The 27,113-nt window shown below is 40.2% G+C and overlaps 1 protein-coding gene across 1 annotated transcript in view; it reads left to right on the top strand.

The window, feature by feature from the left end:
• The window catches only part of SND1 (staphylococcal nuclease and tudor domain containing 1), a 417,294-nt gene that overhangs the window by 20,702 nt on the left and 369,479 nt on the right, over positions 1 to 27,113 (top strand). The window contains exons 2-8 of the mRNA XM_026010782.2: positions 10,113 to 10,262; positions 16,513 to 16,633; positions 20,462 to 20,540; positions 23,311 to 23,471; positions 24,176 to 24,267; positions 24,885 to 25,043; positions 26,557 to 26,663. Of these exons, the coding sequence (XP_025866567.2) occupies positions 10,113 to 10,262; positions 16,513 to 16,633; positions 20,462 to 20,540; positions 23,311 to 23,471; positions 24,176 to 24,267; positions 24,885 to 25,043; positions 26,557 to 26,663 (869 nt within the window). The remainder of the gene's footprint in view (positions 1 to 10,112; positions 10,263 to 16,512; positions 16,634 to 20,461; positions 20,541 to 23,310; positions 23,472 to 24,175; positions 24,268 to 24,884; positions 25,044 to 26,556; positions 26,664 to 27,113) is intronic.

Here is a 27,113-nt window from a genome sequence, read left to right as displayed (position 1 = left end):
ACAGTATTATTATCTATAGTTGCCATGCTGTATGTGACATCTTCATGGCTTATGTATTTTTAATTAGAAGTTTGTACCTTTTTGACTCTCTTCACCTACTTTGCCTACCGCCAACCCCAGCCAACCAATTTTTGGACTCACGGTTCTCATATATTTAGCATTTGGGGTTTACTGAAAATGTACTGGGAAAACCTGGGTTCTAGCTCTGCTGCCATCATGACTGTGCCACAGTTTCCTCCATTGTAAGATGTGGAGAACAGTGCCTGCTCAGCTTCTTCCGAGCATTGTTGTGAGGATGAAGGGAGTGGAGGGTAGGGAGGGAAGGGAAGAGAGACCAATGTACTTATATAACTTTTACTGAGTACCTGTTAGTGTCAGGGACTGTGAGGCCTCTCACTTAGTCATCCTAACAACTCAGAGAATAGTAGTATTGACCTCATTTATATGTGAGGGAATATCACAGTGCTAGGAATGATTTTTACTTGTTTGTTTTCAGACTCAAGACTGATTTCACAGTTCATCGTCCTCTGAGGCTGAGTGCCACCACACTTGGTTAGGGATAAAGTTCAGTGCAGATGTACATTATGATACTAATTTACCTTTATCTCTGAGGACAAAGATTCTGACATAAGCACTTAAATCTACTTTCCTAGACTGAGGGTATCTTAGCTGATAAATAGGAGAATTTTGGGTTTTAATAATTCAAAAAATTATGGATTATTTAATCCTTTCTGATTGAATTCAGTTGTTGGTGAATTTTCCATGATTTTGATATTTACTTCTATACCGCTGGAGGAAATGTCCACCTTTTTCTATTTTTTCTTTTTAAAATATTTTATTTATTTATTCATGAGAGACACAGAGAGAGGGGCATAGACATAGGCAGAGGGAGAAGCAGGCTTCATGCAGGGAGCCCAACGTGGGACTCAATCCTGGGTCTCCAGGATCACTCACCGGGCTGAAAGTGGTGCTAAACCACTGAGCCACCCAGGCTGCCCTACCTTTTTCAATTGTATATACTCTTACAATCTATACTTGAGACCACACTTTGAGCCATTTCTTGCTCTCTCTTTAAAGATTTAATTATTTATTTTACAAAGTGGAGAGTGTGTAGGGGCAGAGGGAGAGAGAATTCCAAGCAGACTCCCCACTGAGTGCGGTCTGATACGGAGCACAATCTCACAACCCTGACATCATGATCTGAGTCAAAATCAAGAGTAGGACGCTTAGTTCACTGAGCCACCCAGGCACCCCTGAGCCATTTCTTAAACAATATTGGCTGTTATTTATTAGGTCTTTTGGCCAGCTTCTATGCTAAATGCTTTTATTCTTACTTAGATTTCATAACAATTCTTGTGGGTATTATATATTTTATGAATATTTATAAGTGGGGAAACTGAGGCAAATAGAGGCAGTTAACTTTCAAAGATCACTGATACTGATTTGATTCGAAAACTAAATTTTTATTACCACATACCTCTGTCCCTTCTCTGATTACAAAAAGGAGCAGTTTGTATAACTTGAAGTGATAGTCCAGAATTTATTTTTGTTGTGCACTTGCTACTTAGACTACCATAAGACTAGTTTTCATCTCACTTCCTTGTCATAATATATCAGAGGTTGGCAAACTGACTTTGTAAAGGGCCAGGTAGTAAATATTTTAGGCTTTGTAGGCCATACGGTCTCTGTTGAAGCTGTTCAACTCAGCTTCCAATGTGAAAGCAGCCATAGACAAATGATCTTGGCTGTATTCCAATAAAACTTTATTTATGGATGCTGAAATTTGAATTTCATACTCTTTTCATATGTTACATAATACCCTTTCGATTCCCCCCCCCCCCCCCCCAACCATTTAAAAATGTAAAAGCCATTTTTAGCTCATGGGTTGTACAAAAAGCAGGCGGTAGCATGGATTTGGCCAGCCGGGTATAGTTTGCCAATTCTGTATTATCATCCTGGTGTTTTCTTCCTTTGTGTTTCCTTTTTGGGTGTTCTTTTGTAATATTGGAATCTTAAGTCTCTGCTTGCCTTGCATATGGTGGTATTTAACAAATGTTGGTTTGATTTTGAACAACTGGCTCATGGAAGCTTTACTTGCTTAGTGACTTAGTCTTTGACACTTGCTCTGCTGACACATATAAATGGAGATTGTAATTAGGGGAAAAGATTTAATTAGTAGGTAACTTAAGATACTTCTTTAATAGACGTCAGGTCCCCAGATACTTTTTTCTAACGTGTGGTGGTGTAGTGGAACATCAGGATTCAGGGACTTCATGTTCTAGTCCTTGCTTGGCCATCCATACTTTACTGTCCACAAAAGTCATTTTGCCTGTTTTGCTTGCAGATTTTTCATCTCTAAAATGGCCCAGATTAGATGTTCTCTTTAGCTGCTTCTTATCTGTAGATGATTGTTCTATTCCCTCTGAGATGTGAACTCCCCAATTTTCAAACTGAGGGCCAGTTTGTGGTATAGCTATTCTGGGGAGCAGCCACTTACTTAACGCTCATCTCTGCTAAATGTACTGGTGTGCCCAGAGCAAGTGAATGGCTTGTCATGAGGCCATGGGCTTCCAGTTCAGTGTGTTTGAATGCTGGGCCTCTAATTTAGGTTTCCTTCTGCTCTTGCCAGAAAGAGTTGGCTTGTTGGCGGGTATTCTGGGAAAGACCTCCGAGACCACACAGCTTATGTTCTTTTGGGATTGCTTGCTCTTTGTCTCAATGACTTTTTAATTTTCAAGTGATGATGATTCTTGTGGAGGCAACAGCTGTGGCTGCCAAGAAGCTTTTTTTGATATACTTCCTGAAATTTCCCCCAGTTTAGTTTCTCTTCAGTTACTCTTTAATTCTGTTTTTTTTTTTTAATAGAAGTTTTTTGCTTCATGAGAGTGTATCTAATAAAGGTTTTCCTATCTGATCCACAGCAGCTCCTTCCCCATCCCCTGATGGTATTTTTAGATAGAGAAAATGCCTTGTCCAGGGAAGGGTTCCTGGCCTGCTGCTTTGTCATTCTGACATGCAGTCCCTTTGTGTGTAGCTATGGTTGTGGCAGTTGCAGGCTTCCAGATGGCACTGTGGCTCTTTCAGCCCAGTGACTTTCCTGGTTCTTCTTTCTGTGCCACAGAGGGAAAGGAGTTCATTCTCTTTGCTGTAGTGTTTCTGAGAAAAAGCTTATATTCTTTTCTTCACTTTTAGAGTTTTGTAGATTTCATTGAACTTCTGCTTTCTTCCTGTGACTTTTCTACATTGTTATTTGTAGTGGACTTGAAAGTACACCGTAGCCCTTCATTCTTTGGTGAGTCACCATACCTCACTTTGGGTTCTGAGTCAACTGTCTTTTTAACGTATTTTTGTTAGTGTTGGTCAGCTAAGCATCTGATCTTCCTGGAAATGCTCTGTAGTGAAGCGTACATCTTAATGTCCTCATGTTTGTACTTCCATGTTGGGTGTTAAAAATTTTTTTTTGAAATAAATTCACATACCATAAAATTCACCTTTTTAAAGTATACAATTCAGTGGCTTTTACTGTATTTACATAATGTTCTCTGCTGTCAAATTCTAGAACATTTTCATCAGTACTGAAAAGATAAACCCTATACCTATTAGCTTCCCTCTCTCCAGCCCTTGGGAACCCACTAATCCTTTCTGTCTATGGATTTGCCTGTTCTAGACATTTTATTTAAATGAAATAAAAAATATGTGGCTTTTTCTGCCTGCTTGTTTTACTTATTGTAATGTTTTCAAGGTTCATGCATGTTATAGTATTGGTACTTCATTTCTTATTTCCGAATAATAATCCATTTTATGGATATACCACATTTTATTTATCCATTCATCACTTGAAGGACATTTGGGTTGTTTCCACTCTTTTTGGCTCTTATGGACAATGTTGGAATAACATTTGTATACAAGCTTTTGTGTGGTCATATTCTCTTGGGTATATACTTAGGAGTGGAATTGCTAGGTCAATGATAATGCTTTGTTTAATTTTGAGGGACTCCCAGACTGTTTTCCAGAATGACTGCATCATCAATAATCTAGGTTGGTGATTATCAACCAACAATGTAGGTAGGTTCTGATTTCTCCACATCCTTCTGAACAATTGTTGGTGTCTGTCTTGATTATAGCTACCCTAGTGGCTGTGAAGTGGTATGTCATTGTTGCTTTGGTTTGCATTTTCCCATGACTAATGATGTTGAGTATCTTTTCATGTACTTATTGATCATTTATATATCTTCTTTGGGTAAGTATTAAAATCTTTTCCCCATTTTTAATTGCTTTATTTATTTATTTCTAAAGATTTATTTATTTATTTATTTATTTATTTATTATTTATTTATTTATTTATTTATTTATGATAGAAAGAGAGAGAGAGGCAGAGACACAGAAGGAGGGAGAAGCAGGCTCCATGCTGGGAGCCCGACGTGGGACTCGATCCCGGGACTCCAGGATTGCACCCTGGGACAAAGGCAGGCGCCACACAGCTGAGCCACCCAGGGATCCCCCTTAATTGCATTTTTAAAAAATTGAGTTATAGTAGTTCCTTTTTCTAGATACTAGACTTTTGTCAGATATGTTTTGTGAATATTGTGTTTTCACTTCTTTAATAGTGTGTCTATTGAGTCACTGGTTTTAAATTTTAATGCCCAGTTTATCTTGTTTTTAGTTGCTTGTGCTTTGCAAGATGGCATCATATCTTAGAAACTATTGCCTAATCCAAGGTCATGAAGATTTATCATATATATATTTTTTTCTAAAGGTTTTGTAGTTGAACTCTTATATTTAAATTGGCTATTTTCTGAGCTAAGTTTTGTATGAGATGTGAGGTAGAGGTCCAATTTCATTCTTTTGCACACAGATATTGTTTTCTTGGCCCATTTTCATTGAAGATTCTTTCCCAACTGCATTATCTTGGCATCCTTTTTGAAAATCATTTGGCCATAAACATATGGGTTTATTTTAGGCCTTTTTGGTAATCTATTAGTGTTTAGGTGGGTGCCCTTTTTCTTTATATTAGGTCTTCATATTGGTGGGTGTTGCTAAGATATTTCTCTTGAATCTCTTGAATCTTAACAGACTTATCTGTTAAGCTGGTTGTCCTTGCAGACCTTAATCAGATGTTCTCAAGTAATAAGAGTCAATTCTCAGGCCAAGATAATTTTTACTCTTGGTACTCTGAAAAGAATACTGGTTTTATTGTCATACTAAATGGATTTCTTTTTTTCCCCTAAATATTTATTTATTTATTTGAAAGAGAGAAAAAGAGAGACTGCCATGAGAGTGAGTATGTTGGGGGGAGGTACAGGAAAGGGAGAGAGGAGCCCAAGCAGGCTCCTTGCTGAATGTAGAGACTGACGTGGGGCTCAGTCTCATGACTCCCAAGATCATGACCTGAGCCGAAACCAAGAGTTGGATATTTAACCAGGTGTACCACCCAGATGCTCCCTACCTAAATGGATTTCTATACTGTCACTTTTCTTTGCCCTAAGTATATAGCACGGTTAGAGTTTTGTATAAGTTTTCTATCTATGGTCTGGAGGTTTAAGAGTTACATGCACCAAATCATCTATCAGGATCTAGTAAAGGTTTAATGTGGTATTCTGTTGCTGGGCAACATTTTAGTGGCTGCCTATAAAATGTTTCACTGTTGGTAAATCTCCCCTTAAGCCTGTAAGTGGGTTTGAATAGTTTGAGTCCCTATTTTCCTACTTAGCTGGCTTGTTTCAGCCTTTGTCACCGTCCAGCTTGTGCCCTGAAGCCAGGTCTTCTGAATCAAACCAGTCCCTTTGCAACCTTTATTGGCAGAGCTGAGAAATGTCTAATCCATAACCTCAATCAAACTGATTCATGGTGACAGCTGTTTTCACAAACCTCCTGATGTATCAGGTAGGGCTAAGATCGTTTTTCTAGAGTATGTCATTTTATTAATATAATTGGGTAAAGCTGTTTACATAGGATTTGCTTTCTATGCTCTATAAATTAGCAATTAAGGATAATTACTGCATCTATGAAAGTTTGCAACATGAATCAGTACAGCTTTGGCAGAACAATTGTCTGTGACAGTTTCCTCTCAATCTTAACATTTTTCTTCTGACTTTAAATTCTGAATAAACAATATATTTTATTACTTGTTATGTTTATTGTTTGTCTCCTCTTACTAGAATGTCAGCTCTTTAAGAGTAGGTATTTTTATCTGTGTTATTCCCTGAATACGTCACTTGCCTAGAACAATACCTGGCACATAGTAGGCATTCAAATTTGCATTGATGTAATAAATGAATCAGTCAGCGAATACAATAACAATTACCTACTTAGATGTCAGGTCTTTCAGGGAGGAAAAATGATTTATTTTGGTGTGCTATAGGAGATACAAGTTAAATTTGATATATAAATATCAAATATATAATTTGGTCTTTTTCGTTTTTAAACACCCTTTAAGTATTTTTTTTTTTCACCAGAAGCTATTTCTCCTTGGGTTTATTTGGTGAGGAACCTTGGATAAGAGAAGGCCATTAAAATATTTTTTATTGAGGGGGGCACCTGGGGGGCTTAGTTGGTTAAATGTCCAACTCTTGATTTCAGCTCAGGTCATGATCTCAGGGTTGTGAGATCAAGCCCTGCATTGGGCTCCATGCTGGGTGTGGAACCTGCTTGGGATTCTCTCTCTCCCTCACTCTGTCCCCCTCTGCCCCCATTCCTTCTAAAAAAAAAAATTTTTTTTTTTAATTGAGGAACTTTAGTAAAGACTATTGGGAAATAAGACAGGTGGAAGGAGTTTAACAAACCTTAGAAAGTGAAATGGAGATAGTTCAACACACTACACCTGTTTTTTTTTTTTTTTCCAAGATTTTATTTACTTTTTCATGAGAGATACAGAGAGAGGTAGAGACATAGGCATAGGGAGGAGAAGCAGGCTCTGTTCAGGAAGCCTGATGTGGGACTTGATCCCGGAACTCCGGGATCACCTCCTGAGCTGGAGGCAGACACTCAACCGCTGAGCCACTCAGGCCAGGCATCCCTACACTGCACCTTCTTTATGCTATTTCAGTTCCTGTAAATAGTAGGAAGAGACACAGAGAGATAGAGAGGCAGAAGGAGAAGCAGGCTCCATGCAGGGAGCCTGATGATGGGACTCGATCCCAGGACCCTGGGATCATGCCCTGAGCCAAAGGCAGACGCTTTAACCTCTAAGCAACTCAGGCGTCCCAAAATAGGGCTCTTCTTTTTTTTTTTTTTTTTTTAAATAGGGCTCTTCTTAATGGTCTGCAGACGCAGTCTTTTCCTGCTTCTCCACCATGGCTATGGCTAGATGAGGGGGAGCAAGTTTCACTGGAAAGATGTACATGTGTCCTTTCCTCCTGGGGGAATAGGAATGGCAATGCCTGCCATGATGAGTATCTATTCTTGTCGCTTAGGAGGTTGTATTGATGCCTGCTACTTGAATTTATATACTCAGTAGTATAAAAGGGGTCAAACAACCTGTTAAGTTAAAGTCCTCTCTCTGATTAAATTAATCCAAGCATTGACTCTTGTCTGAATGGCATATTTGGCACAATAGTGCAAAGATACTCTCACAGTAGTCTTTAGAATAGCATTCAGGGATTGAGGAGGAGATAGGAAAATTTGCAAAATTCCTGTACACAAGTTGTTTGCCACAGCCCTCTTTGGGGCTAGGGTAATATTTATAGACCCATTGCCCCCCAGGGATCTAGTTTACTAGATAGAAGCGTTGGAGGTAGCACCTCTGATATTTAGGGACAAAGGAGATTCTTCTCATCAGTTCTGTTCTTGAGCTTCTCAGTGTTTTTTATTTATTTGTTTTTGTTGTTTTTTTGGGTCAGACTTGAGAAATAAGAATTTTTTTTTCTAGCCTAGATCAGTGCTCACTCATCTGTGTTTACCTTGATTAGCTAAGATGGGTTTTCTTCTAAATGGACCTTAGCTTTTTCCAGTTGGGCTCACTGAAAAGTACTGGGTCTCCTGAGAGTGCCTTATTACTTTCGGTGAAAGGTTGACTACAACTGAAGAGCAGGCACTGGGGACAGATGTTCTGGTTTATATGCTGTATGTAGCTTGGCTCTCCTCAGCCCCATTCAGAAATTGTGTGTGAATGATTTCAAGCACAGGTATTCTACAATGTGCTATTCTTGCTTCTGCTGCTTGTGAAGACTTGACTATAAACGAATCCCATCCAAGCTGTTTTCCTTTACTTCCTTTGGCGCTTCTCATTTTGGGAGCACCAGCCATCCTGTGCTCTAGTATACCTGTTCTTTCCTGGCTTCACTTGGAGAGCTTGTCTTTTTAGAATGTCCGTTCCTAGGGATGATGGCCTAGGGCATGGGTTCTCAGGAGAGGTGGTTACAAAGGCTGGTTGGAAGCTATAGAGTTTAATTGCTGGTAACACTTGATCAGAAAGGATGTAAATGAAGAGCATGACTTGTAACTAGATAAGAAAGACCGTCTTTTATTATATGTTATCCTGGTGTAGCCAGAGGAGAGCCATTTAGACCAAGGTTTGTGTGCTTAAGGTATTGAGGATACTGAGACATTAATCAGAGCACTGTTTTTTTTTTTTTTAATTGGAATAAGTATGTTTGTTGAACAGCTTCTGCAAAAAGGTAGTAGAATGGATGAATAAATTGTTCATACAATGAAATATACAGCCATGAAAGTGAATAAAGACGTTTTACATTAGCATGGGTGAGTTTCGCCAAGAAAAACAAAAGGCAGATGAAGCAAGTGACAAAAGGGCACATACAGTAGACTTGATTTATATGGAGTTCAGAAATAGGAAAAATGAAACCATGTTGTGTAGAGATGTATACATAGATGGTAAAACTGTACAGGAAAGCAAGGGAAGGGTTTTCATAATGGTGACAGGGAAAGGGGCTATAAGTAAACTGGGGCACAGAGGGGAGCCTAGGTTCCAGCAGTGTTCCTAGTCCTTTACTTGGGTGCTGTTTACTCAGTTGTTTGCTTATTTTTTAATGTGTATGTGTGTGTTTAAATGTGCTTCTGTGTTTATATTAATATTTCACAATTTAAAGCATTAATTAAAGAGATGAGGGAGAAATATCAGTTAAGCAACTGTATACAGGGGTTCCTTCCTTTCCAAGCATCCTTCTTTTACAGAGAACTCCATGGTATTGTCTACCATAGATCTCTATATTGGCAGAACTCTCCAACCTTCTATCCACTAATTTTTCAGCAGCTATTTGTTTTGAAGTGTGAGATTGGGAGTCTTTCAGAGCTAGTGAAGCCAGTGCTCGAGCCCATCTGTTCATTAAATTGTGCCTTGCTGAGCAAAGACAACTTGAATAGCTTGGGTGACGTTTGTCTTTTTTTTTTTCTGTATGGCTTTTCTTCTCTTCTCCCACTTGAAATCCTCCCTTCTTCTCTCCTGCACATATTTTAAGTTAAATTCCAGTGAGCTTCAGAGCTTTTTTTGCAAGGGGGTTCTATGCCTGGTGCCTTTGATTAGAAAGATAAAAAGTGTTACTGTTCTTGGGAGCTGTAAGATGCCTCTTTGATTTTTCTGTTTTATTCCTGGAGAGCATGGATTTTCTAGATCACTTTGTATGTCTCCCTTAGTCTAGACTGAGTGCTGTCTGCAACGGAAGTGTAGCATTAGGCATACTCTGCTCCTTGCCGATGGATTGTAGGGGCTTCTTCAGCTTCCCTTTTTTCTAAGGCCTTCCATTGCTTGCTTCCATCCTAAAATGGGATGTGTGGATGGGAAGACATTAACTTCTTAATAATTGAAAAGAACATGGGTAGTGGTGCTTGCTGGGATGAAATTACAAAGGTCATTCATCTCCATGTCTCACATGCCTCTTTATCCTAAACAGTCTATTTATTTTATGACTTTTCCATTGTTTGCTTAATTCCTACTTCTGTTTCTGGGTCTGTCATTTCAGAAGCTGGCTCAATGTTTCTGTAGGTATTTCTCTTATGCAATTAAAAACAATCCATTCGTTTAGTCACTCCACGAATATATGAATGCCTCCAAGGGGCCAAATACTGTTTCAGATGTTGGGGATACAGTAAGTGAACAACTTATATTATAGTGATCTTAACCTCCAGACAACTAATTTTCTTTTTCTCCCCCTCCGTAGGTCCTCTCAGGCTGTGCCATCATTGTCAGAGGGCAGCCTCGTGGTGGGCCTCCTCCGGAGAGGCAGATCAACCTTAGCAACATTCGAGCCGGAAATCTTGCCCGCCGGGCGGCTGCAACACAACCTGATGCAAAGGATACCCCTGATGAGGTAGGTGCTTCCAGAGGCTTCCCTGAAGCTGTGGACCCAGGTTATAGCCGAGTCTCCTAGTTTGATGCAAGTTTGTACTCTTTCTTTCTGTGTATACTTTGAGCATTTTTGTGTCACAGGAATGATGACTCTGGACATAACCCAACATGGCTTTTGTAGGTTTACACATTTGCCACCATTAGCAGTAATCCCAGCCTCAGGCTTTTTTCTTCTACCCTTTCCCATAAGCTAGGAGCCTTTTCAGGTTTGTCCATGTTTTCACTCCTTCTCTTGGCATAGGTTGAACTATTTCATCTCAGTCATTTGAGGTTGCCATTGATTATGGCAGAGTTCTTTTATTTATTAATTTATGTTTTAATTCTTCATGTCAGAAGGATAGAGAGTGAAACATCTGATGTTGTTAGTATCTTGTGTCTCCTTCCAGAGAGATTTATCACTTGTCCAAACAGGGACTCTTCCTTTCATAAGTAGTCACATACTGCATGCCTGTGCTTTATTACAGATTCTCAATTTTGGATCCATGCACCCCTAAAGGCATCTGTGAACCCCCTGAAATTGTTTGCAAGGATTTGTGTAAACATGTATTGTTAATGGAGGGAGGTTTTTGTTTTTTTTTAAAGAGTTTTGAAAGAGAGCACAAATAGGCAGAGTGGCAGGGAGAGGGAGAGGCAGGCTCCCTACTGAGCAGAGAGTCCGATGCGGGGGTGGGGGGAGTTGGGATCATGACCTGAGCCATAGGTAGACACATACCCAGCTGAGCCACCCAGGCGCCCCAAGGGAGGGAGTTTTTAATTGGTTTCTCAAGGCACCTTGTGGCCTAGTAGTCAAGAACCATTGTGTTATGGTACTTTGAGAGACTTCTGACCTTGTGTCCCAGCATCCCCTCCATTGTGCTGTTGTTCCCCTGCCTCTAACGCCTGCCCACCTTGTTGTCTTATTGGTCTGCCTTGAACTCTCCTAGCAACAACTGTGAGTCCAAATTTGGCATGGTTTAGTCTTCTTGGCTCTCCTAGTTTGAAACCCAGTTCTTGTCTCTTTGCAAGTAGTGCTTTTGGCTGTCATCAAAAGTGAAATTTCTGGGGCAGCCCTGGTGGCCCAGCAGTTTAGCACCACCTTCGTCCCGGGGTGTGATCCTGGGGACCTGGGATCTAGTCCCGGGTCGGGCTCCCTGCGTGGAGCCTGCTTCTCCCTCTGCCTGTGTCTCTGCCTCTCTCTCTCTCTCTGTGTCTCTCATGAATAAATAAATAGAATCTTTAAGGAAAAAAGTGAAATTTCTGGATTCTAGTTATTTGTCTTTTCCCCAACTTGATGATATTGGGCAAGTTTGGTACCTCCACTTTCCTCTGCTATTACCTGACATGGAAGTGAGGAAGGAAACACAGCTCATGGGGATGTTCTATTTAAGGAAAACTGTAGTTTTAAAAAATCTATAATGAAGGGGCATTTTGTTTGAATTATAATAATGAAGCAATATTCCAGAAAATGGAGAAAAGTCTCCCATAATTATGTCAGCAGCAATCCATGGGATGATGACAAAGTAGGCCAAAGAAATTATTTTTCATTGGTCCTCCATCAGTGACCACAAGTGTTGGGAATAGTGATAATGTAGACACTGGGGTTGTTTAGTGAGGATGAAATGATCATGTGAAGTGCTTAGCACATGTCTATAAAGTACTTGATAAATGTTACCTTTAATCTCTACTGCTGTTTGGTAATTTCTGTTACTCTGAATACTCCTAGTACTGTTAGACCAGACTCTAAAGATTAACTCTCTTGCAGTATTTTTCAGATTTTGGATGCTGAGTGCTTTTCTTGACCAACATTTGTAATAGTTCTTTTCGTTTCAGTTGTGTGTTGTAGAACAGCTTGAGTGCTTGTGAGAGAAGAGTTGACCCTGGCTGGCTAGGGCTGATCAAGTTCATTGCCCCAGAAGAAAGAAGCAATGTAGCCTCTAAGAAAGAAGGGGAGGGGGCTGGGTTTTAATTTCCTGATTCATGGATAGAAATCTAGGGCAGAGAAACACAAAGCCAGTTGGAACTTGTTCTGAAATATTTTAACTGTATCCTATGTAACAGTACAGTAAAGTCATACAGGAACTACCCTAGCTGAGAGAATACTACTTGATCTGATCCTAGCCCTCATTATAGTTCCATGTGTTTGTACAGTGTGCTGTTTTTTTTGTTGTTGTTGTTGTTTTTTCTCTCTCTTCCAGAGCAACTCCATCTCACTATGTTTCTTCTGGTAACTTCAGAGGTCCTGGAGACATGAAGTATTTGATAGCTACAGATTTCACCCTTGCTTAGCCACACTCACTACTTCTCTGCCCTGATAATCCAGTCTCTCTTTTCCGTGCTGTGATCTGGTTTTCTCCCCGTACCACACTTTTGAAACTGCTTTGGCTCAAGTGACTGGTGATGCCAACTGATAACCCAAATCAGAAACCTGATTTCCCTGCTCTACCCTTCCCCTGTGACATCCAGACCTTTATTAAGACCTAGAGAGTCTGCCTCCTTTAAGATACCTCCTCTCTATCCTTGAAACTTCATTATTCCTCCTACTGTTCTTTGTTCCACTCTGATGATGTGCTAGGAATGTTGAAATTATGGACCTTCTGCCTTCATTCTCTTCCCCTCTAATCCTTTCTCCATATGCTCCCAGATCTTTTTGAAACAAAATTTCATTTATTCCCTAGCCGTATTATTCCCACATTCATTCCATGTTTAGGTCTTTCTCTACTGCATTGTAAGCTCTTTGAGCGGGTGGGACCTTATCTCTTGTCTCTATTCTTGTGCTTAGGCAGTGCCTGACATGAAACAGATATACAGTGAATAAATACGAATAATGAGGGTAAAAAACCTGAGCATCTCCTTTCTGGGGATCAGTAGATTGTGGAATGTGGCCTTACCCTTTCTTTCTGGCTTTCCTTTGTCTTGGAGCATGTTTTCTTTTTCTTTTTCTTTTCTTTTCTTTTCTTTTCTTTTCTTTTCTTTTCTTTTCTTTTCTTTTCTTTTCTTTTCTTTTCTTTTCTTTTCTTTTCCTTCCTTCCTTCCCTCCCTCCCTCCCTCCTTCCTTTCTTCCTTCCTTTCTTCCTTTCTTCCTTCCTTTCTTCCTTCCTTCCCTTTTTTTAACGGATAGAGTCAAGGATGGTATTCCTCATTTGCTTCTCATTTTATCACTGTCCTGCATATCATTTGGTTGATTATTCTCTGCCTTCACTCATGATACTTTCTTTCAAAGAAGCTCAGATCTCTCCTAAGTTCTGTGGCAGTAAAAGCAACTCCACTGTATGTCCCCAGCCGTCACTGCCCTGTTCCAGGCTAATCCCCAGCGTTGCCTAGCTACTCTAGGCAGCTTAGATACTGCACTGATGGGCACTGTGGGAATTACACATTTATTTCCCATAGATTTACTGAGTTCCTATTATGTGTGAAGCTGTATGTTGGTTTCATGAGAAATACAGAAATGAGTGTTACAGTCTACGATTAGTGAAGCTTTTGAGAATTAGGGTGGTGGGGCAGAGAGGAACTGGTTTCATACATACAGAGTACAGTGAGTGAGGTGATTAGAAGATGGGACAGGAAGTATTGAACCCTGAGCCATGGACAAAAGTAGGTAGCTTTAAGGATTTACATACACTGTTTAGTAGTGAAGGAGTCTACCTAGTTCAAAAAAAGATTGGAATTAAAAAGCCTTATTTCATTGTAGTAGACCTTAGACCTTGCTTGAGTCGGTGCAGAGTGCCAGCTGCTCCGTTGCTTGCTGTTGAGAATTCTAAAGGGAAGAAGTAATTTTGAGACTTGGCTACTTAACAGCCATTTGCTTCTTAAATTGAGCTTTGGGACATCATGAACCAGATCACAGCTATCCTCCCTATGAAGCCATTCTGGATCTTATTTGATAAATGCTTTGGACATCTTTCCTTATACTTAATTCTTAGAGTTGTTCTGGGAGACTGTGTTGGGATAGCCTTCCCCAGCAGATAAGCTGTCTGCTGGTTGCACAAAGATTTGTCCTGGAGTGCTCTCTTGCCCTAGTGAGGAGTGATGTGTGGTCATTTGCTTCTGTGGGTCTCTTAGTTGCCTGTCTTCATAGCTAAAATCTTGTGCAGTTTGTGAATTTGCCCAACCTGGATGAAACACAATTGGAGAAGGCTGGTTTAAAAACAAGGTTATAGAAATTATTTTTTCTTAAAGGATTAGGCATATATCTGTCCTTTCCAAGATCTCCAGTGTGGCTTTCTCTTATTGCCCAGTGACTTACCAGCTGTAAAATATGAGGTATGAGGTCCTAAGAGAAGGGTGCCCCTTCAGCAAGTCTTAAAAGCTTTTAGTATTTCTTTCTTTCTTTCTTTTCTTTTTTTTTTGCTTTTAGTATTTCTGTGTAGTTGGTAGAAATTGCAGGTTTCCCCATAGGTGCTAGGTACTAAATAGTTCCTTGTGAACTGACCCGTGATAAATGAATTTTACCAAAGTCCTTTTTGTTTTGTCAGAGCTTTTCCAAGTATTTAGGAAAACAGTGTGTTACTGAATTTTAGGTATTAATGTGGTACTCAGAACTGGATCCTAACCTTAGATCTGTAGCTGAGGATGTTTTTAGAGTTAAGTGGATTACTAAGGTAATAAAAATGGAAGAGGCTGTGTTAGTTTGTTCAGTATGGTCTTTGTGATGTGGTTGATAATTGGGCTTATTTTTCAATTACAAGACTTTTTTTGGTGGCATTTTTAGGGAGTGGAGCAGGAGGGTGGAAATGGGACACAAAAATATGGTGAACTTTCTATGACCATTGAGTGACTTTGCTCTTTTGCTCTTGGGTGCTTTGAGGAAAGAGCATTAGATGAGTGAGGATAAGCTTGTTTTTGTTTCTTTCAGAAAACGTACACAGGATCAGTTCTTCCTAGAAGCATTACCAACTATAACTACTGTTATATAACAGTACTAGTTTTGTGAATACCAGTCCAGCGGGTTGGTGGACTGCCATCTTTTGATTGGCTTCTGCTTTCTGAGAAGTTATACAGAGGTCTTCCTTTTAGAAAAGCTTGTTGGATAACCCCATGGAATAATCTTAATAGTCTGAAAAGATTAGTAGAGACTTCCTTTCTAGACCAGTGATGTACTGTTTGCCTTTACTTATGTGTAGCCCGAGCTCTGTGGCTCTGGGTGATTGTAATAGACAACGTATGCATATCATATACATGCTTCCCTTTCATACTTCGGATGTTTTCTGCACAGGAACTCCTATATATCCTATATTCCTTGAACTCTTACCTCCTCCTCCTTCATTTCTGTTCTGAGGGAACTTGGGGGCACTGAGCTGCATCTGAATTATAAGTTCCAGTACAGGCAGCCGCTGACTGACAGGATGGCTTCAGAGGAGACCTCTCCCTTGTACTATCCTAAAAATGATGGGGCAGGCATCTGGAGATCACATGGAGATTGACCCCTTGTGTCAGGGCCTTAGGTGGATGAGAGGGGAGAACTATTCTCAGGATGACTCCTTACCAGGGCCTGTTACTGGTGTCTTCCTAAGATTCTGGGACTTGGGTAGCACTGGTACAGCTTCAGACAAGAGCAGGAAAGGATGTTTTGGGGAGAATAGTTCTTGTCCTTCTCAATTCTCCAGTTCTTAACAAAATAAAATAAAATAAAATAAAAGGTGAGGGAAATGATAGAAACAAGGCTCTTCCATGAGCAGGAGACTCTGAAATAAGAGCACTAGAACCTTGCCTTTGCTCTGATGGTGCCTTGAACTGGTTTCAGGCCAGTTTACTAATCAGTGAAAGCATTTTGTAAACTGGAAAGAGGCAAACAAATGGAGGTGGTAGTTACTAATGTTTTCCCTTTGACCAGGTGAGTTCCTGGAGACTGGACTTCCCATTCAGGAGTGGATTGATAAATTTAAGGCATTTAGAATAGTGGCTGGCTTATGGCAAGTGCTATAAAATTATTGGTAATTATAATTCATGAAGTAAACTATAGTCTGAATAGGAAGTGATGGAGGAGAAAGTACTACAGCCAGTATCTGAGCAACTATGAGACCTGTTTTTAGGGCCTGTGCTAGTTAAACCAACTGTGAGATCCTTTGTTTTTTATGAGCCTCCTAAGAATGCAATCTATGTTGTGTGCATTTCATTTTTATATTCCCCTCAGGGCTTAGCGTAGGGCCAGGGTATTAAAGGAATGAAGTTCCTTGAATGCTGATTGTGGTCGGAACTAGACAGTTCTCACGTGACGCATCTGTTTTGTCTTTCAGGCCTGGGCATTTCCTGCCCGAGAGTTCCTTCGGAAGAAGCTGATTGGGAAGGAAGTCTGTTTCACGATAGAAAACAAGACTCCCCAGGGGCGAGAGTATGGCATGATCTACCTTGGAAAAGGTGAGTTAGCAAGGAGAAAAGGACCGACTTCTCTCTGAGTCTAAAGTTTCTCCAAAGATCAGATTTTATCTGATGGAAGGCCATTGTGAGTTCTGGTGGAGGTAGTTCTAGGACAGTTTTAATAGGGTAATAGGAAGTCCTTTGAGTACCGGAGCTGATGGTGCATAGACCCCTGATTCCTGCTCCTTGTTTACTCCTGTGCCTGTTTTCCTGGCCTGGTTTATGTGTGCGTAGTACACCCATAGCATTCTTGTATTTAGACCATCACCCTGTGGAACTCAGTGGCTCTGTGCTTCTAGGTCCTAGTGCTAACTGAATTCCTATGGCATCTGCTATTTCCTTTATCTGTCTTGTGGCTTTACTTCTGCTGGGGCTTTTTAGGAAAGGAAAAGTTGTTTAGGGCTTGTGGGTTTTTGCAAACTACATGTTTTGCAATGGAATAGAAAGAACACAGGCTTTGGAGTTGTGTAGAGGTGGGTTAGAATTCTGACTTCTGTTGCCATGTACCCTTATTTAACTCTTAGCCTTTGTGAGTCCTAGTCTTTTCATTTGTAAGCTATTGAGAGAGTTGAAATAAATAGTATAGTAATAGTAAAGTACTTGGCTATCGGCACAGACTATGTACTCAGTAATTCTATGTGTACATGCACATATGCCTATTGTTTAGTTGGGCCAGATGGCTCATGGGGTCTTAGGTGTTCTGATTGTTTTGGATTTGGTAGAGGGAGAGGAAAATAAGATTGTGGAATGGAGTTTGAACAGAAATAGAACATTGAAAGGATTGGTAGGGTGTCCTCCATAAAGCAGCCATTTTGGGAGGTATTTTTAAAAAAATCTTTGATTAAATTCCGACTCTGATAAAATAACCTTTCAACTGAGCTGCTTTAGATAATCTTTTGACTTGGATAGTCAGTAAATACCTGCATGTAAGCAAGCAGCTAACAACATCCTCTTAAGATTCTGATTTTAACTGTAGAGGTCTTAGGAAAGTGAGTTAGGGACGACCCTGAGATATCTTGTTTGATTTACCCAGTAGACTAACACTCTTGTTAGCCTTCCAGACAGATGACCATCTGCTTTTTGATTGAATGGGAAATTATAGAAATACATAGAATCTTTTCAGAAAGAGAAACAAATTTGCCTTTTACCCAAAATTCAAATAATTTGGTAGGAAATAAAACACTTAAGCATTATTGTTAGATGGCTGCTGGTTAGGAAGACTAGAAGTGTGTGGTTTTCAAAATGCAGTCGCTCAAGGATTTTATCACTTTAAAAAATTGCAATTCCATAACAGCTGGTCAGTCTTCTGTTACCCTGCCAGAGACTTCACTGAAACTGACACAAAATGTCAGGCACAGTTACCTCTGTAAAGTGACCACCTCTGAGAGTTATTTTTTTAAAGATTTTATCCATTGATGAGAGAGAGAGAGTAAGCACAAGAGGGGGCGGTCTGGGGGTGGGGAAAGCAGAGGGAGAGGAAGAAGCAGATTCCCTGCTAAGTGACTTGGGGCTGGATATCAGGACCCAGGCATTGTGACCCAAGTCAAAGGCAGACAGACGCCCAACCAACTGAGCCACCCAGGTGCCCCAAGAGTTCTTTTAGGTAAACTTAGTCTTCAAATAAAATGGTCTAAGTATTTAAGAGAAGTTGACATTTAAAATTCTTTGTTTTTAGAAAGTTCATTTTTTAAATTGACCCAAATTATAAACTGAATATAATGTAGCATGGTAATGGACTAGTGTTTAGGATAAAACCAAGTATATAGCAAGTGACCAATAAATATATACTGAAAGAATATGTACTGAAACCTGGTATATAGAAAGTGCTCAATAAATATATACTGAAAGAATGTTTGGAATTATCTACATTTTTTAGTTTTAAAGGTTTAAATGACTCAAAGTTTAATATTTTCACTAGCTCGTTTAAGGTAATCTCCATACCAATTCTAATGAAAGGGTAGAGTGGCTTAGATAATCAGTCTCTATATGTTTATCCTATTTCATGGCTACTCACTTCTTTTTCTGATGGGGAAGAATGGTAGAATTTGAGAATTTGTGGTTGACCTAGAACTTAAAAAAAAAAAAAAAGATTAATCTTCTGACTTCTGGAGAAAATAGTCATTCTGTTGCTCAGAATACCATCCCATTTGTGACTTAATCAATTTTGTAATTTGATAAGTACTAAGCAAGAATAAGATCCTTGGCCTACAAATTCCCCATTTCAGTATTCTGTCCACCACATTTTGTTGCTGGAGTTCAGCCCAGGGAAATATATTTTTCTCCCTTTAGAAAGAGTAATGAGAACTCACTTTCTAGAAGTGGGCCAGCCAGTGGCCATTTCAGAGTGCCCTATGCCAAGACAGTGAAAGCTATTTGGCATGCATTTGATTGGCTAGTTTTAAGACCTACCCATCTTGTTTGTACCTGGGCTTCGTTGTTTCTACTCTCTGACCTCTTGCCACCTTACTGCTCAACTTTTCATTTATTTGTTAAACCCTTCTTTTTGACTTTTTACTCTTTGAGGTTCCTGTTGCTTTGAAACAACCAGTGTAATATTTGCTAATGTTAGATAGCTGTGTGTGTCTGTGTCTGGCCTCAACAGTAACTTCAGTGGAAAGGTCCTTGTGATCCATTATGAACCTGAGAATTCATTGTATAAATATTCATCTTAACTTTCCTTGGTAGGAAAAGAAGCTTATAATTTGCTTCTGTAGCAATTTGGGCGATGCTAATGGCAAGGCATTTAGGCTGGGCTTGAGGGTGATGCGTATATTGTTACTGCTTACAGAAGCCAATATATACTGTATTAAATATAAATCTTACAGAATTTTATTCTTTGCTGACATTACCTATTAGCTAGATTCCTCTGTTTCAGTTTATCTAGGATCTTGTTCTCTGCCATATTAAAGATTTTTATGCCACAGTTCCTTTACAGATGTCTTCCTTTATTGCTTTGTCTGACAAGAGGAGATTTAAGAGCATACAGAATCTGAAAGCTTTTTCAATAGCATGGAAATGCAATTAATGTTTCAAGTGCTCAAGTAGAACCTAATCAGGTTGGGTTTTAAGTTTAACTTCATATTTCTTGCCTGCTGCTTTATGATAGATTAGAAATCTAGACACCACCTCTGCCCCTGTGTCTCTGAGAGCAGGAGAAAGTCTTTGACTACGGTGTAGTTTGTCTTGGTGTCCTCTTGGAGCAGAGGATAGGGCATCCTGAGAGGAATTGGACTGTCTGTGTAAAATGTGATAGACAATCCTAAATGAATCCGTTTGATTGTACAGGTGTGGGTACTATTTTTGTTTGTTTGTTTGCTTTTAATTTCTGCTGTGTGCTGGGCACCGTGCTAGATTTACAGATATGGTAGTTTAATTTTTGCAAGAACTCATGTGGCAGGCACACTTCCCGTTTAATAGGTGAATGAATTAAGATACTGAAAGACCTTGTCTAAGCTATTAAGTGGTGGAATTTGTATTCCGCTCCAGGCCTCTGCTCTTTAGGTCAGTGTTCTTTATACTCTCTTGGGCTGCTGTGTGTCTTACTTTCTTTCAGTCTCCGTAGTTCCCAAGATTGCCTTTGACCTGGGAGATACACAAGAAAATTAGAAACAAAGTCTTAAAGAAGAAGATTTATAGACCTTGGGTCTTCAAGACTAAACATTTTCGGAGAAGAGATTTTCTGAAAAACCCAACACTATATTGCTGCCTTGTCCAATTCCCTGGCAACATCATTCTTGAAGAGCTAAGGGTGAAAGTGGTTCTATTCAAGCTCTGCTGCTATTGGAGACAGATTTGAATTTTGTATTTAATTCCCTTTTTCCTCTTCAGATACCAGTGGGGAAAACATTGCAGAATCTCTGGTTGCAGAGGGCTTGGCCACCCGGAGAGAAGGCATGAGAGCCAATAAGTAAGTATTTATTACTCTTCTGACCTCCTCAAACTTCCTTCCCCTCCACCATGAGAGAGCTGGGGTTGCCCAGGGGAGGATGGGTAGTCAGCTCAATTCTGGCTTTGCTATATTTTCTTTACCATTCCTTGGCATATAGTGGGTAACTTCTGGTGCTCTCCTGCCTTTTAGGGTATACCTGTCCCAGTGTGGATTATTCTGAGCCAGGAGGTCACTCAAGATTCATTAGTGGCATCTGACATGTATAAATCCTTTAAAAACAAGCTTTAAGACAGGGCACCTCTATTCTTTATATTCATAAGAGCCAACAGGCTATGCCATATGCCATAGATATTTAGTTCCAGAGTATTTATTCATCCATCCCAAAAGATTTATTGAGCACTTACTATGTGCCAGGCTATGTTCTGGGCACTAAATACAGCAGTGAACAAGCAAACAGCTTCTGCTAACATTTTAATGGGGAGACAGACAAGAAACCAATAAACAGATACATGATATATCACATGCAAGAAATAAGTGCAAGGAAAATTAAGTTGTGTTGAATTCTACAAAATCTGCTTAGAATCTAGGAAAACCAAAAAAGGGCTGAGTGGTACTGTTTTTTTTTTTTTTTTTTTTTTTTTAAGATTTTATTTTTTTATTCATGAGAGACACAGAGAGAGGCAGAGACATGGACAGTGGGAGGAGAAGCAGGCTCCATGCAAGGAGCCTGATGTGGGACTTGATCCCAGGACTCTGGGACTACTCCCTGAGCTGAAGGCAGATGCTCAACCACTGAGTCACCCAAGCGTCCCTCAGTGGTCCTGTTTTAAAGTCAGGGAAACTTTTCTTTTTCTCCAAAGCCTTTTAGGTCTGTTTTGGTCTGCAAATCTGTAAATGCTTAAGTAGTAGGTAAAAGTATATTTAGCTAATGGCAGTGTGAACGTAATGGGAATGAGTATTAGTTATGTAAGCTTTATAGCACATGTATCATGTTCAAGTTCACTAGTGTTGGCTCACAGTAGGATGGATTGCAGCTGGCTTTAATTAACACTTTAGTCTCTGAAAAGTGATGTGTTACATCAGTAATTTGGAGGCTAAAGATGCTGTTTAAATCATTAAGTCCTTGCTGTATTATATGACTGTTGTTGGTGTACAAAAGGCTCTAGGTAAATATTTGCATGAACTGTACCAGTGATGGGGATGAGCAAAGGCACTTTTTTCATTCTTCTGTCTTCATAGACTTTGAGGCCACCTCATTCACCATATACTTCTTTGGGTCCCTTCTAGCTTCAGAGAGACATTTTTTGGAACCTATAATTGGGGGGTGGACATGTGAGAATTTAATTGAATAAAGACATTTGTCTTAGGTGGTGTTTTTGGAAGCTGAAGTTGTATCTTAAAATCGTTGGCATGATTATCATTGCAGTATTTTTGGGGAATCCAGTTTGCAACCAGAATGAAAGTTTTTTAAAAGCTCGTAGCTCAGGATCCCTGGGTGGCTCAGCGGTTTGGCGCCTGCCTTTGTCCCAGGGTGCGATCCTGGAGTCCCGGGATTGAGTCCCACGTCGGGCTCTGGGCATGGAGCCTGCTTCTCCCTCCTCCTGTGTCTTTGCGCCTCTCTCTCTCTCTCTCTCTATGTCTATCATGAATAAATAAATAAATAAATCTTTAAAAAAAAAAAAAAAAGCTCGTAGCTCTATTATACCATCTCAACAAAGAAATTTCCCTCTGGAGTCCCAATCTTTTTTTTTCTGCAGAGCTGTCTCAACTTAAATTTTCCTTTTTTCAGTTTCTATGTCTGCTTCTATCTCTTAAGCTACATTTTTTTTTTATTGAATTCTGATTGCAGTATGGGATTCCCAAGAAGGTGACTGACTTTTCTGAGGGGTAATGGGGAGAAAACAGTACTGAAGACTTCTGGTTTAAGAAATTATAGGTCAGGGATCCTGTTCAGATATCCCTACTGCTCAAGGTGAGAGATTCAATTTATGCATATAGCTATTGATGGAACTGGGTATTGAGATTGTGGAAAGGCCTTGGAGTTCACTGTTCACTTTAGCTCAAGGGTGTGTGTGTGTGTGTGTGTGTAGTGTGTAGTATGTAGTGTGTGTGTGGTGTGAGAGAGAGAAGAGCCATTTCTGGTTTTGTTTTTTGGTCTGTCTTCTGGTTTCCTAGCTGATATCTATATTTGGTTTCCTGCTTCATGAAGGAAGAGTCTTCCATTTTCATAATGGAAGCTTTTCAAACTGCTTTTACTTATTAGCTGGTCTTACTGAATGTGTAAGTAGTTTTGGGATGACCTCTATGACTGTATCTGCTCTGCATTCCCCTGCCCTGTTCTGTAGACAATAGGGAGTAAGGGTGGTTCTTAGTCACTTTCCTTGCTCTGTGTCCTGCTGAGCTCTTCCTGGATTCCAGTTCCTGAGTCTAGCATAGTTAAATGAAGCTGTACCCCTCCCCCTCCAGAGGCTTCCCTCTGAGCCACCAACTTGTTCTCTTGTAATCACTGATGGTGGCAGTACTGAGATGTGTGTTCTTTGCATCTTCTCATTAAATGCTCTTATGAGCAAATCTGTTGTTTGAGGCAACAAGTCTGGAATTGGGAAATTGCACTCATGGTAATTTTTTTGGTTATATAGGCTTGTGTCTGCAGCCATAGATCTGAAACAAATGCTTTGGTCTTTTCAAGGGGAGCAGATGCTGAAGAAATCCAGAGTTCAAAGAAGAGCCTGAATTTTTTCCCCCCTGTTGTGAATTCACCATGTGTGTTTCTTTTTCCATGTCCCAGTCCTGAGCAGAACCGGCTCTCGGAATGTGAGGAACAAGCGAAGGCAGCTAAGAAAGGAATGTGGAGTGAGGGGAATGGTTCACATACTATCCGGGACCTCAAGTACACCATTGAGAACCCAAGGCACTTTGTGGACTCACATCATCAGAAGCCTGTCAATGGTAAGGCTGGTGGGAGAGGACAGACATGATGCAGAGTGATTCCTATTCTCAAGTTTTTTGAGGTTTTTTAAAAACTATTTTACTTGGTATCCAAAGGAAATTGTTAAGAGTCCAGCAGCACCATGGTATTTTGGAAGGTAACTTGGATCCAGTTCGTTGAGGTTACAACAGATATATTTGACAGAGGTTAGTTAGTCCTTTGCTGGTGCAGGGTAGTAGATCACTGGTAATTTTCCACATTGAGATCTTCCTGTTTTCTAAAAGCTGCTGCTTCAGTAATATCCCTGAAACTGTATTCTGTATACATATAGACACATTTTTACACACTCATACACACTGTAGTTCTTGGCCCAGTTTTGAGACCTTGTTAATTACAGACTGAGTAAAATTATTACCAAATCTGTATTATTACTTATTTTTTGCTGGGCACCTGGTAACTCAGATGAGCAGCCTAGCTTACCGATAACAAAGCTTTGGTATGAGCCATTAGATCCCAGAAAGTTGAGAAGACCTAGAAATCAATCTAATCTGTCTTCCCAGGAATAGTTTGTAGAAGAGTCTGTTATGTGGATATTCATGATCTTCTAGTGCACTTCTCAGGGGGAATTTGGGGAGAGGAACTGTGTTAAATGCAGTTGATTGGACATTGTTTATCCCTGGCACAACTTTTGCTAATGACTTAAGCTGTTTATTCTGTCACACAGCTATCATCGAGCATGTGCGGGACGGCAGTGTGGTCAGGGCCCTGCTCCTCCCAGATTACTACCTGGTTACGGTCATGCTGTCAGGGATCAAGGTCAGACCATATACTGGGCTATGGGGTGGATATATAGGGTTTGTGGAAGCATTCAGTGACAGTTATAGTCCTCTACTCTAGGATTCTGGATTTACTGATTCTTCCTAGTATGGGCTATTAACATTGATTATAGTACTTTACACTGTAAATTTTGCCGAGGGACTATTCTTAAGAGATCAAATAAAATTATTTTTTGAAGTACTCAGTGTTTGTTTGGAGTGGGCTGTGTGGAGAGGTTGTTGAGACAAAGGAGAGACGAGAAGCTCTGAAGTTCGCTGAGAATGGCTTGTCTCAATGAAAAATAGCCATTTTGATTTAAGGAAATTATAGAGATTTTTACTAGACACTGGTGACTCTTGGCAAGGGGGCATTCTTAAATGTGATTTAAAATTTCCCCATGATAGTGACAGGTGTTTTAGTTGCCTTCCCAAGAAGTCTAATAAGATGCTATTTCTAGTCACTTTTACCAATATGTTTTAAAAAGGGATTAGAAAGCCTGATTTGAGACCTTTGCTAGCTTAGCTTTATGTTTGTGGTTTTAGATGGTTTGGTGTGGTGTGAGAGTACCTGGCACTCATATTGAGGCTGCATACCCACCTACTTTCCTTTTGCTTCAGTGCCCAACTTTTCGACGGGAAGCAGATGGCAGTGAAACACCAGAGCCTTTTGCTGCAGAAGCCAAATTTTTCACCGAGTCTCGACTGCTTCAGAGAGATGTTCAGATCATTCTGGAGAGCTGCCACAACCAGAACATTTTGGGTACCATCCTTCATCCAGTGAGTGTGCACATGCAGACTGGGCTGTGTGGGGTTAGGAGTACATTTGGTGTTTGATGGGCTGTGGTTTGCTTCTCTTCTCTCTCTCTGTATTTAAAAAGCTTTTAAATATCTTGGCAGGATTATCCTCTGATTTTTGAGCCATTTTCTAGGGGGATACCAGTTAGCCGATAGAATTGGACAGATGTATCCAACTTACTTTTAGAAAATGAACCTCAGATTTTAAGTATGTCAGGGGAAGAGAAACTCCTATTTCTTCAGGTGTTGGTCTTTGAGGTTGAGAGTAGGTGATTTGAGGGGCTGCCCCACAGATGAGCAGGAGGCACTGAAGTGTGTAGAACAAGATTGCTGAAGTTTGTATGTAGGTCTAGGGGGTAGCTCTTTAGGTTTAAGGTATTGGTGGAACCCAGGGTGCCCAGGTGGTTCAGTCAGCTGGGTGTCTGATTCTTGGCTTTGGTTCATGTCATTATCTCAGGCATCATGAGGTTGAGCCCCTTGTTGGGCTCCCCATTCAGTGGGAAGTCTGCTTGGAACTCTCTTCTCTCCCTCTGCCCACGTGCTCTCTCTCAAATAAATAAATCTTAAAAAAAAAGTATTGATGGAATTCCGATGATGAAACCTTTTTATGGAAAAATTACTTTGTGTACTCCAAACCTTATCTAGTTACCTCCTAACTCTGCCTTTGAGCAGGAAATAGGTTCTTTATGTTCTTCTAGTTGTGCCTGTCAATTCTACTCAGACATAGGCTTTGGTTAGGTGGGTTCCTTCTGGAAAGGGAGTGACCTTATATTGTACCATCCAAGTGCAAGTGAATTTTCATTATTGTAACCTGTATCCAGGATAGGACATACTACTGTTACTTATTCTTTGGCTAGATAATTCTTTCATGACGGTTGTTGACAGTTGTTGTGGAGGGCTGGGAGGCTTGTTTTAGAAATGCACCAAGGTCTTGTCTTTTTCTTCTGGAGAACTAGCTGTCTGTCTATGCCCTACCAGCTGGCTCTTTGTCACAGTAGAATGGGAATTGTAATTCACAGGGCAAAATGGAGCTGCAGTTAACCCCTCCTCAACCCATTCTTCAGCTTTCTCCTTTTGAAAAGGGGAGTAAGAATTGATCTTAGGGAAGGAAATAATAAGGTGTAATCTCTACTAAAGAATAACATCCTCCAGAGGAACTATTGAAATGTCAGTTCCATTCAATGCCACTAACTTTTATCTTATTCCTATTAAGCAAGAGTTACTATGCTGGGTGTTGTGGGGATGGGAAGCCAAGGTTATTAGGACTTGCTACAGAGTGGTGTCTTCCATCTCAGGGCTGATTTCCAAATGGAGAGAAACAGCTTTACCCTTTTTCCTCATCTCATCCCTTCTTCCCCATCTTCTTCTTCTTCTTTTTTTTTTTTTTTTTTTTTTTTAAGATGAACTGCAGTATAGACTGTGGTTGTTGATTATGTTAGAAGTCTAGAGAAATGGATTTTCTTGTGTCTTCCTTCTCACGTGCCCTGTTTTTCAGAATGGCAACATCACAGAGCTCCTCCTCAAGGAAGGCTTTGCACGCTGTGTGGATTGGTCGATTGCAGTTTATACTCGCGGTGCAGAGAAGCTGAGGGCAGCTGAGAGGTAAGGTCTGTCAGGGAAGCCTTCCAGTCAAGGATCTTGTTTAGGGTCTTTAGGGAAAGAAATCTAGTGATCTTCTCTCACCTATCTATGTCAGTATTTGTTATATTTCAGTAAAGGATTAAGGAAATTCCAAAAGAGGCTAAGATCTCATAGAAGAGTTACTTATAAATCTTTGGGTTGTCTGATTCGCTGCTGTGTAGTAAGGCCTAGATTTTATTCAGAAATTGTTCTTCACCAGATTTGCTCTTTAATGTTTTTGAGTCACTTTTCTTCCAAGCCCCTCACTGAAATTCTGAGTTTCAGGCATTTGGAATGAAAATCTTGAGGCTCATTCGAGGATGATATAATCACTTATGAGCTACTACCAAACAGGCAGGCTGGAGGCAGGAGTATGATGGAAAGATAGAGCCTGTGGGTCTATCTTTATCTAACAGGACCATTCAATCCTGT

This window comes from Vulpes vulpes, chromosome 7 (assembly GCF_048418805.1).
Source record: "Vulpes vulpes isolate BD-2025 chromosome 7, VulVul3, whole genome shotgun sequence".
NCBI lineage: Eukaryota > Metazoa > Chordata > Mammalia > Carnivora > Canidae > Vulpes > Vulpes vulpes.
The sequence above is the reverse complement of the archived record's forward strand: the minus strand, read 5'-3'. Positions and strand labels throughout refer to the sequence as shown.